Below are 12,821 nucleotides of genomic sequence, written 5' to 3'. Positions count from 1 at the left end.
TTTTCAGTAGACCGACCCACACTAGTCTAAATTAGTCTTTACGTTTTATGTTTTTTTTTTAATGCACACCGTTACATGTACTATACCGACATCAGTTTTAATTCTAAAAGAATATTTGAAGGTACGGTTATTTAATATTCATAGGTTCACACAGAATGTTCACTGACGTCTTCTCAGTTTGTATATACAGATGAAACATATGTTTCCAATAGACTGCATTTTTTTGTAAAAAGGACCATCTTAGAAATTAGCGGAACACGATTTAAAAGATGATCAATATCAGGCTTTCTGACAGATGAAGAGCGGCTAATTTGCTATATAATTTGATGTGAACAGGTCCAATATTAAGAGCTGACAATTAAATATAAAGATAATTTAGATAAAAACGTCAAAAGTACACACGGAGTTATCAAACATGTCAAAAGAAATGGTACGAGGTTACTAGATTTGCACTATATCCTTTTACCAGGACATACAGATCAAGTAGATGATGGTCTAAATATTTTCAGTAAGATATGAATCAAATGGCTTCATTTTATCACGAGAAACAAAATATTAAAATTTGAAAAGGATTGGTTTAATGGTTCACATGTTATTGTACGAAAACTACACAAAACGTCATTTTCCAATCATTCAAGCACCATTACTTGAACAGCAAAAGTGAAAATCGTCAATATCGAATGTGACCTTCAATTTATCGTGAGAAACAACAAAACTAATTTTTTGAACGTTTTATAATTTGAGTTATCGAAAGGAATCGGGTTTGGCCACTAGACCGCCGTTTTACCGCATATCAATAACCAGATATTTCTGTTGATTGACCCTATTAATAAATGTGCACATGTTGTAATTGTTTATTATAATAGATAAACACCGGATAGACGACAATTGCAACTATCACAAATTCTGAGGAATGCGCTTAAATCACCAAGAATAATAAAAAAACCTTTAATCATAAAAAAGTCAGATGTAAATGCATATTTCACAAAATACATAAATGTGTCCTGAGAGTTTATTTTCCTCATATATATTGATATGTACTTCAACAAAAAAGTTCTTTGTTTAAAGTTTTGTCAAAACTTGTGGACTGTCAATATCGCCATTGCTTATAAATCCATTACCATTCTCTTTAGCTTCACGTCTGTCCATTTCTTCTAGATCTGCCTTAGACATATGCGCTACAAGGCCTGCGCCGTACGAATCACCCAATACATTAATTGCTGTCCTGAATCTATCTCTATAATAGGAAGGGAAATCATATTCAAATCCATGTTTAACGCAAATAAATATCCCCTCCCAGAAAAAAAAATCGCTATTCATTTAACGAATGACTTTTAAATTTTAAGGCCACTCCATGAACAACAGTTATGATATCTAAACAGCTGCACATTGATTAATAAATTGATGTCTCTCTCAGAGTTGGAGCATGGGACATATAACGTGCAGAATTCGCAGAACTCTTCAAAATAGAAAAGGATAACACAAGAGACATTTACAAACCGCTTTAGTATAATGCCTTATCACCACATATTATGATCAACGGATTAGAGTTACATGACGGGTGTCAGCATGAACCGCCGTCTCTTCCGGGGCACATGAGTTGTTTAAGGTAGGGTTCGTGTTCTCAATTTTTAGTTTTGTGGGATGCATTTAGTCTGTTCGTCTTTTTCCCCCTCTGGCTATATATTTGGTGTTTTCTGTTTTCTTCGAATTAAATTTTTGATTGCCCTCTTGGTATTTCCCCCCGAATTTCATATTGCTATAAAACATGCATGAAGACATAATCTTTCAATCATATATTTAACATAATTAAGTTGATTGGAGCTATCATGTCATTAACTGCTAGTAGTCCTTTGTTACCTATTCTAACATCGGACTCGGGCATCTTTTCTACTGAGTTTTACTATGCGTTTTTCTGTATGTTTGTTTATTCCACATTGGCTAGGTAGAGGAGGGGGTTGAGATCCCACAAAACATGTTTAACCCCGCCGCATTTTTGCGCCTGTCCCAAGTCAGGAACCTCTTGCCTTTGTTAGACTTGTGTGTTTTTTTTTAGATTTTGGTTCATTTGTATGTTTCGGAATTAGTGTGGCCGTCTAATCGGTAGGTCACATTCGGGGAAAAAATAAAAACAAATGAGAGGACGGGATTGTGGTTACGACATTTGGAACATATCCGTCGTCATCTGCGAAACAATATTCCATACCGGTCAACCAACTCGTGACGGCGTCCGTAAAATTTTGTGATGATTTCACACTTGGAACTCTTGGTTCAATAGCTTCCTTGTGAGCAGCAACCCTCTATCAAGGAAATCATGATTGAAAACGCAAGCTCTGGAGTATCGTATTAACTGGGAGATATATACTTCATATGCAGGCGCTGCTGGAATGTTGCTACCTAGAAATGGAAAGTTTACAATTTGGAAGTTGAAGTCATCTCGTTTGTCGTAAATTTTGTTCTCAACCGACCATCAGTGTCAATTTTTAGATATAAGTCAAGATATGAGGCAGCCTTAACAGTATCTGTTGTATATAGTCTTTATTTCAAGTTCGATAAGATAGATGAGTTCAACATATTCACCAAGCTTTGAATTATTTAGTGAGAGGACATCATCTATTTAGTGGATAGTGAAGTTGAAGGATAATGCCATCTTCTTTTAATTATTTACAAGAAGCTCCTGTACGAAGTCAGCCTGATATGAATATAGGAACAAGTTGACAAGAAGAGGAGCACAGATGGTTGTAATGTCGATTGTTTGTTGAAAAGCACGTTCTCCAAACGTAACAAATATGTTGTCAATCAAGAAATCAAGCATCTCATTTTCAGAGATTTTCTTTGTTTGTGATAACGATTTATCCCTCCCTAAGACAAGATAAAGCTACTATACGTATCTACGTTGGCCATTCTTTTTTTTATGAAACAAATCAGGATCAACTCTTTCAATTTGTCTTTAAGTTTGGAATGGGGAATATTTGCGTTTTAAAACTTATGCAGGATGAGAGAGTTTTAGATTGTATGTACTCTAACAGATTAACAGATCTTTGAATTTTTTTAGTATGCACATCTGATTCACGCCGCATCTAGAATCTGTAGAGCTAATTTCACAATAACTTTGAAGCCCGGCTTTGATTGCTGATAAAATTGATGTTTATTATTTAGAAAATGATTTCTTGGAGCACTTGGAAGACCCAGCAATATAACGTTGTTTGTTAAGTGTGGCGTCCATTTCGCTGCTCAACTACTAGTAATATACATTATGAGTTAGTGGACAGCTGAAGCCCGCCTCCTGGTGTGGGATTTTCTCGCTGCGTTGAAGACCTATTGGTGGCCTTTGGCTTTTTCTGCTCTTTGGTCGGTTTGTTGTTTTTTTGACACATTCCCCGTTTCCATTCTCTGTTCTATGTCCGCTACTCGTTCAGACGTACCATACTTGCATCGAGCGTGCATTTTTTAAAAATTTCAAAATTTGAGAGCGATTCAGATACATCTTGTCATAGGGTTTTATTAATGACTTATTTTCATCACATTGAAATTTGTTTTAGAAGTACTTACAAAAACCAATCAATTGGTAAAATTAGCGTTATCTCATCAATCGGAAGCCCTACAGCAGTCAAGACTATCGCCATAGTAACAAGGCCAGCTTGTGGAATACCTGCCGCACCAATAGCTGCAGCTGTGGCCGTCAGACTGAAATATGAATTAAAATAACATCAAATACGTTGTTTCCACAGTTTGCATATATAAAATACCATTTTTAAAAGATAAGTTTCTAACAGTTTTTAATATATAAAAGGTGTTTTGAATTTTCACAATTGAGTAATTTATAAAATATTTCAGATGACTAGGCGTTTGATTTATTGTGCACTTCTTTATATCTTTATTATAACATTACACTTCTACGGTTCTATTGTAACTGTCTGTTTACAAATACATACGTAGTCTCTCGTGGGACAATTAAAACATACCTGACGACAATAACTTCTCCAACACTTAGAGTGATTCCTAAGTGTTGTGCTATAAAAATGGCAGCTACAGCTTCATACAAAGCCGTGCCATCCATATTTATTGTAGCACCTATTGGTGTGACAAATTTGATAACACGTTCATCAATTTTATTGTTCACTTCCAAGCACTCCATGGTGACAGGTAATGTAGCTGAGCTGTAAAAGAAAAATCATTTCCATTGAACATTTACAAAGTGAAGAAGCTTTTTTTGTGTGATGTTTAAAGTTAAATGAATTGCTATGTCTTGGATAATAAAATACTTCTGTATCTTATTAACATTAACAGAAAAGTGCATTTTAAAAACGATATTAACAGTCATACATGTATTGGACATACTCGTTTTATTATTTACTTATTCAATTGTGATATTTTACTTGAATGAAACATTACTGATATATCATTCATAATTTTTTCGACTCCGATTTTATAGAACAAAAATTGATAGTTTTCCTGTGGAATGTCAGTGGTTCTCTCTGGGTACTTTGACTTGCTTCACCAATAAAGACTGGTCACCTTTATATAGCCAAGGCCACTGCAAGTCGCGTTAAACACCAACAAACAGGCAAACATCATTGCAATACTTGTGTCTATAAATAATTGATTGTTTTTTAATAAAAAGTACTTTCTGCAATATGCCTTATTATAATTGTACATTAAGTACTCGCTCTATCCTCCCGTCAGCCAAATGTATAAAGTGATTCACCTTGATGCCGTTCCCCATGCTGTAAGTAACGCCTTTAGCATGTTAAACATATAAATGAATGGATTCTTCCGAACACCAATAAAGTATATCAACGGTAGAATAACTATAGCATGTATTGCTAATCCAGATAATACAGTTGCCATGTAATAACCAAGCTGTGTAAACACTGTGCTTAAATTTTCCATCTCTATCAACTTCACAGCAATCAGAAATATTATACCAATGGGAGAAAACCTGCAATCATAACAAACAATAGAATAAATTATTTGCAAGCAAATCATGTTAGTTTAAATTTGGTCTTTTAATAGTTATTTGTAACAATTAACACGTAGTTCACAGTCATATTGTGGTCTTTCAATAGTAATTGTTAACAGTTCCCATATTGTGAAAATGTGTTATCTATTTCCCACTTTTATAAGAATGAACTCCTAATTTGTCACGTCATTATGGAAGGAAAACAGTGAAGAGTTGCTTGTCTATATGAAGTATTACGGCTGCATTATATAAAAATAAGGGGATGTGGTATGATTGCCAATGAGACAACTATCCACCCATGTTGAAGTGGATGTAAGCAATTAAAGGCAACCGTGCGGCCTTCAACAATGAGAAAAACCCATACCGCATAGTCGGCTATAAACGGCCCCGACATGAAAAATATGAAATAATTCAATTGAGAAAACTAACGGCCTAATTTATAACAAAACAATTTATGAAAAACAAATATGACAGACATGAACCAACGACAACCACTGAATTACAGACTCCTGATTTGGGACAGGCACATAAAGAATGTGGCGAGGTTAAACATGTTTGTGAGCGCTCAACCCTCCCCTAACCTGGGACAGTGGTGTTACAGCACAACATAAGAACAAACTATAAAATCAGTCGAAAATGGCTTAACTCATCAGATCGATACAAATCAGAAAACACCTAACAAAAACACAGACCGGACATGGCATGGTATTTATACATCCCTAACAACAAAAGACACAAAGTACAGATCTGAGAGTACTCGCAGTTACTGACAGCTAGTTTAAAGTTCAACAACTCATAAAAGAAATTGTTTTTTAGTTCGATATAACCACAACATGGAATAGTTGCAGTAACTAGTAATGTTGAATTACTTACATAATTACAGAATGTCATTGCGATCACTGTTTGAACATATCTTTTTATATTCATGATATTTATTTTCGCTTTTTAACATTTACTTATATACCATAAAACACACGCTGAGTTTTGCTTTGTTAACGAAACCACGAAACGTAGGGACGGATGGAAAGACGCTCAAGAGTAACACTTAATGCCCCCGTTACCTAATAATAGTCTGACAACATTACTTTTGATTTTTCTAAAACAAATATACTACCACTAAAAAAAGTGTGGTTACAACAGCCATCTCCGTGCGCCCTGTACATTCATGGAGAAAAAAAAAGCGGATCACACGGTACCGTACAGTACCGTACTTTTGAAAAAATGAGTGTTATTTACGAAATAACAGTACTGTACGTGAAGAGTTGCCACCGTCAATTTGGGATTTGACGATCGCAAATGCAGTTTCACTGGCGATGCAGAGCTAACAGGCAAAACGTTTAAAATTAAGTGTAAAACTCACCAAATAACAAGTGTTACGAGTTTCATCGTGGCTAAGTGCATACATTCAAAGAAATCGGCCAAAGGTTTTCCTGTTTTACCCATCTTAGATAACGTACATCCAAAGAAGATGGAAAATACAACCAATCCTAAAATATTCATGCCATCAGCTTTCTTTACTTTTGGGTTGTCAACATTCATTGTGACAGTATATTCAGTTTCTGCGAGAGAAAACAAAAACCAATTAAGTATAAGGTAAAGTCGACATTAAGATAGTGGGGTTTTCCCAGCAAAATTATTTAATTAATGATCAATGATTAATATTTTTCACTTTCAGTGGAATTAAAAGGGATAAACAAAAACTTATATATTGCCATTTGATATGTGCAATTGTTCAACATTTCTTGTATATACTGAGTCTGTACTTAGTATCGAATAATTTAAAACTTCTCTTTTACCATACTATAATCAAAAACTACAAAACATTCGAATCGTTCTTACTTACTAAGCATGTACATTATGAAAATACTCACGATTTTCTGAAGTTTTATTGACGTATGTTTCGTTTACTTCTAGTTTTTCAACATCAGTCTGTTGCTGCAAGTAGAAATAAAGAAAGCCATAAGAACACAAACTATACTAGCCGGATTTATCTCGGAACTTTCACCCTCATATGTTTCTATATCAATAGATATACATATTATATGGTGAATTGATATATCTGATTGCAAATATATTTGCTGCAACTCATTTACAGCCTGCTTCTCTAATAAGAATGGTAAATATGCTAGATATACTTACTGCAGGTGTGATGAGATGATTGAAACTGTTAATTTTCTTTTTGATAACATTTATATACGTTTCGGCAATACAGTTTATCGACAGGTTGTTGGTACTCTTATGGGCAATAATTGCGCCCCTTTAACAGCAAAATTGTTCTTTTACTGTTATGAATCACAGTTTATGACAAAACTCAGTAAAGACCCGTCTAAACTGCATTAAATTGATAAATTCATCTTGATGATATTTTTTTCGGTAAATATTCAAGAATTTTCTACATATACTGCCAAAATTAACCAAAAGGAACTTAATCTAAATAAATCGAATATAAACAGTTACTGTAATAACTGTCCTTTCCTAGATTTTTATATTTCAGTTTTACACGGGAAACTCTACACAAAAATTTACGACAAAAGGGACGATATTTTTTCCTTTTTTGGACGGTGATGTTCCTTTAGCACCATCGTACGGTGTTTATATTATATCTGCCCGTGTCTGTTGTGACGTTTTGAATTTCAATGGACGTAATCTATCTGTTACCATGGTATATTATAAAGTCAGGGAATTTCGTTACCACAAATTGCTCAAAACCTTTACAAAATTCTTCCATAGATACAAAGATTTGTTTTGAAAGTTTGGCTGTACTTGAAGAAAAATTATTTCAAACGTGATAGCACATCCTAATTTTTATGGATATGTTGTTTACCGAGCTCGAAAATTTAGGTACGATCCGGGTAAACTTATCGATCCTTTAAATAAACTTATTCTTAAAGGTTACCTATTCAACATTGTAATTAGATCTTTGAATATTGTTTTATTGGTAGAAATATTTTTGTTATCAGTAAATTAAAATCAAACTGAATATTATTTCTATATACATATGCACATTATTGGCTCTACAATCTGTCGTACCTGTATCATGGCATTGCACAAGGTAATTTTTTTCTCTGACTGCTAATGACATCTTTACACTCAACCCTTAAATGTTGGATGTGTACTGATTGAATATTTTAGTCTTAGATGCATGATTTTTTTGTTAGTTGTTATTGGCTTTGAACTAGCTGTCAGTAACTGCGAGTACTCTCAGATCTGTAATCGGTGTTTATTTGTTTGTTGTGGAGATGTATAAATACCCTGCCACGTCCGGTATGTGTTTTTGTTAGATGTTTTTCTGCTTTGTATCGATCTGATGAGTTAAGCCATTTTCAACTGATTTTTTTAGTTTGTTCTTATGTTGTACTGTAACACCACTGTCCTAGGTTGGGGGAGGGTGTGGCGCCATCAAACTAGTTTAACCCCGCCATACTGTATGTGCATGTCCCAAGTCAGGAGCCTCTAATTCAGTGGTTGTCGTTTGCTGCTGTATATCATATTTGTTTTTCTTTTATTGTTTTGTACCTAACTCAGGCCGCTAATTTTCTTGTTTGAACTGTTTTACATTTGTCATTTCGGGGTCTTTTATAGCTGACTATGCGGTATGGGTTTTGCTCATTGTTGAAGGCCGTACGGCGACCTATAGTTGTAAACTTCTATGTCATTTGGTCTCTGGTGGAAATTTATCTTATTGGCAATCATACCACATCTTCTTATTTTTATAAAACATATTTTCACGTTATAAATAGCAGAGAGACAGTGATGGCTCAATGAAAGTTTTTTCCAATAAAAACAGTGTTTTTCAAATCTGAAAATAGTAATGAGGCGAACTAAACTTATGCTAGCTTTCAAAGCGTTTTTAGACCTTCATTCAATTTGGTTCTATCTATTTCACGTGAGTTTTATTATAGAACTGGCAAGATGATCTAACGTTTATACATTTCAGTGTTTTCAGTTATCATGCATATATGACTCATTTCGGGATTGGACAAGGGAGTAATCTGAATAGTATTGCAATATCTAACCTCAATATGAGTCTCTTAGAACAGCATATTAAAGTTGACAAATAAAAAATGGTCGAGGTGAGTATTGAACGATCCATAGCGAGCACATAAATATTATGTAATAAGAACATATGGTGACAAAAGTATACTAGTGCTTTAAAAAGTTTAAAATAGGGTTGAAATCGTATATTTTATTGAAACATGCATTTACAATAAAACAGAAGAATAGAATCGACGAGACCATTCGTTGGCGCGCTCAATTCTCCAATTGAATGGATCAGATCAGGTAACCGTTTGTCTGTTACGCCTATCTAACACGTTGTTTTTACAAGGAATCGATATATACCGGACATTTAAACATACGGGGTTGCCGCCATTTGTATTGTTTAATAGCAGTACACAATCGGTCGTCAAATTTTGAGACTAAATTGGCAATTTATGGGCTGGATTGTTTATTTGTGATTATTGCATTATTTAGACTGTTTTTACAAATACCAAGTATTTGTTTTTTTTTTATTCAATTTTCAACTTAGCAATATAAGGGAAGATAAAAAATTCTATCTCAGATTACTTTCTATTCACAAATAGTGCTTTTTCATGAATAACTTATGCTAAATTGCCTCTAGCTTGAAAAATTGCATGGTGACCCATACTTTTAATCATATTTTTGAAAAAAAGCATGGTTAAATCTACATTTTTGCAAATTATAAGAACATGCTATCTGAGGAAATATTTAGTGATGATCCACCCTTAAGTATATACAATCAAAGATTATGTTTATTTGCACATTGTTAATATTACATCGGCTAGCTACTGTCCTTTCAATGACTTAATACGATCTCTTCTATTTTTCAAATTACTACAGGGTGATCGGTCTTAGTTGTCTTCCTATATTTGAACCATATTTTGAACTAAGTAGTTTGTCACGTCTTTTGTGTGATTTGCCCTTGTAACGTCATCTCGATTTTAAATGTCTAAGCAATTGCTGAGATTTATTTTTCAAACATGTATAATCTTAGTAAAAATTTCTACTTCTTACTTAATCTAAGTAAACAGTTTTCATACTGTAAGTAAATGAGTATATTTATTCGTAGTGTAAAATATTAGGCTGAAATTGATTTGTTGCTTAAGGAAAATTGGATTACAATTCAGTTGTCTGTTAGGCATATTTATTATCGTTTTCTAACATACCTTTTATAGCTGACTAATGGGTACGAGGTCGCTCATTGTCGAAGGTTGTACATTGACCTATATTTGCTTACATCCAAGTAATTTGAACTCCGGTAGATGGTTGTCTTATTGGCAATCGTACAACATTTCTTTATTTTGTTGTTGCATTCATATCATGTTATCAAATATCTTTTTTCATTTAATTTTGTCGTGCCATATTTATTTTGAAAGAGTCTTACCCTTTTGAAGCATGCCTCTATTAAGTTATCTGGAAAGCAGTTTCTGTAAGACAAAATAAACAATTTTACTTCATTGCTTCATATGCATTGCACAACAGGGATATTAAAACACTTCACATAACTCCATTTAAAAGCAAACCCTCAATCTCAATGATTATTTAAACTCCGCCAGGCAGTCAAACCAGTGCCGAAGAGAAAGCTCCATTGTGCGGGATGTACAAAAAAAATGTAAAAATACGCAATCACAACTGATCTGATTGGTTATTTGAAATTGAAGTCATCTGTTGGAAGAATTTCTTGTGTTTCGTTGTGTTAACATAAACTCGAGCAAGAGCTCTCCATAAGATTTCATAATTAATTTGATGTTTACTTAGTCAAATTTAATTTGGGCTAATACCATTGTTTCCTGTGGAAGACTAAATCTTAAGTGTCTTCTCCTCCTGATGCCGCTTTAAAAAATCATATCAATTGACGTTCTGTTTAATTTGTAAACAGTTTTGACGTAGACCAAAAGCAATCAATCAATTTTAGACATGCAAACTTTTGGGTATGACTTATTCCAAGGATAAAATAGATATATCAATAAATTTGTTCGGTTTTAATAAAGCTGCTAGAAGAAATCGTCGCACGTAGACTAAGCAGCGTATAAATACAAGTACAAAAAGTAAAGCTAAATATATCGTGATAAATTATCATTTTACAAATGCTCGAACAGTTTATAGAAAATACTAAATTGTTTGAACGAACATGTTCACGAATTATGAAATAAATGCATGATAAACATTACCTTATAAGGTCAAAAAGTGCATCCAGTGGTTCACTGTTCTTGGCCTCGCCAGACTTATCTATCGCTGCACCCTTTGTCCCAGGGGAAATAGCAAGCACCATTATAATACCAAGGATGACAGCAAACAGAGTCGTAAGCATGTAATATATAACGGCACGTAATCCCATTCTCCCTGATGCCTTGCCGTCCAGAAATGCTAATGAAGATATTAAGCTTGAAATAATGAGAGGGAGAATTAACATTTTTAGCATGTTCATGAGTAAATCTCCAGGAAATCGTAAATAGTGTAATTTTCTTTTCTCATTTGGTGACCATATTTCTCTTAATCCAATACCAAGTCCGATTCCAATGGCTACAGCAATTATCATAAGAATAATCAGCAGATTGTCAAGAATAATTGCTTTTACCCTTCCTTTTCGATTCGGAATTTTCTGTTCTGGTTCGTTTTCCATTGAAATCACTGAAATACAAATATAACGCACTCTGATAATAAGAAAATATATAAATGAAAGAAATTAAGAGAAAGAGGTGCGTCCGTTTGGTTGTGTGGGACGTATAAATACGCATTCACGTCCGGCCGAAATTGGTAAAACTCAAAAATCGTAACATAACTTTGAATCCGATCTTACCACTTTGCAGAACCTATCTTTTTGATGTATTCTAACCTCGTTATCGTCCTAAATATGCATGAAATATTTGCAACTGAACAATCAATCAATTACAATTCGTACATAAACATTTACTTTTGTCTTGCGGTTTAAATTGCTTGTAATGTTGTGGGGAGTTAATTCATTTTCATTGATATTATATGACACATACTACAATTTATTTAACGAATGTTTTTAACTTTTCTGTAGGTAAATTATCTTATATAACACTACATTTTTTGTAAAGCAACTTTACTACATTTAGTTTAACCGTGTTTTATTTGAAAAACATGTCTAACACATATAATTGTAGTTAACCCCGCCGCATTTTTGCGCCTGTCCCAAGTCAAGAGCCTCTGGCCTTTGTTAGTCTTGTATCATTTTTAATTTTAGTTTTTTGTGTATAATTTGGAGTATTGTATGGCGTCCATTATCACTGAACTAGTATACATATTTGTTTAGGGGCCAGCTGAAGGACGCCTCCGGGTGCGGGAGTTTCTCTCTGCATTGAAGACCATTGGTGGCCTTCGGTTGTTGTCTGCTCTATGGTCGGGTTGTTGTCTCTTTGACACATTCCCCATTTCCATTCTCAATTTTACATGTATATACAAAGGAATTTGGAAACAAAATTCAGCTTTATTAATCCGTCTACCTTCGGTTGTTATCACATTTGTACATTCAGTGATAAATAAGAGTCAATGAACATTTGCATCAAGTATTTTGAACACAAGCAATACTGACAAGTAGTAATTGTCTACCAAAAATTCAAAATATATTTCAATTGAGGTTGTGAAAAGTTAAAATAACAAAAATATCGAACTCCAAGGAAAAGTCAAAACGGAAAGTCCCTTATCAAATGGTAAAATCAAAAGCTCAAACACATCAAACGAATGGAAAATAACTGTCATATTCCTGACTTAGTACAGGCATTTCCGTATGTAGAAAATGGTGGATTTAACCTGGTTTTATAGCTAGCTAAACCTCTCACTTGTATGATAGTCGCATAAAATTTCATTATAT

General features: G+C 33.9%; 1 protein-coding gene across 3 annotated transcripts in view; it reads right to left on the bottom strand.

Moving 5' to 3' along the window:
- Positions 1–934: 934 nt before the first annotated feature.
- The window catches only part of LOC127730763 (excitatory amino acid transporter 1-like), an 82,140-nt gene continuing 70,253 nt past the window's right edge, over positions 935–12,821 (bottom strand). For all 3 annotated transcript variants that reach the window (XM_052239310.1, XM_052239318.1, XM_052239325.1), the window contains exons 2-9: positions 11,155–11,614; positions 10,368–10,410; positions 6,835–6,898; positions 6,324–6,522; positions 4,709–4,942; positions 3,966–4,160; positions 3,553–3,687; positions 935–1,237 (exon numbers count right to left, since the gene is read on the bottom strand). In XM_052239310.1, coding sequence (XP_052095270.1) covers positions 1,063–1,237; positions 3,553–3,687; positions 3,966–4,160; positions 4,709–4,942; positions 6,324–6,522; positions 6,835–6,898; positions 10,368–10,410; positions 11,155–11,614 — 1,505 coding nt within the window. In that variant the 3' untranslated portion in view covers positions 935–1,062. The remainder of the gene's footprint in view (positions 1,238–3,552; positions 3,688–3,965; positions 4,161–4,708; positions 4,943–6,323; positions 6,523–6,834; positions 6,899–10,367; positions 10,411–11,154; positions 11,615–12,821) is intronic.

This window comes from Mytilus californianus, unplaced genomic scaffold (assembly GCF_021869535.1).
Source record: "Mytilus californianus isolate M0D057914Y unplaced genomic scaffold, xbMytCali1.0.p SCAF_1, whole genome shotgun sequence".
NCBI classification, from domain to species: Eukaryota; Metazoa; Mollusca; class Bivalvia; order Mytilida; family Mytilidae; genus Mytilus; species Mytilus californianus.
Note: the sequence above shows the minus strand (reverse complement) of the source record. Positions and strands in the feature narration are given on the sequence as shown.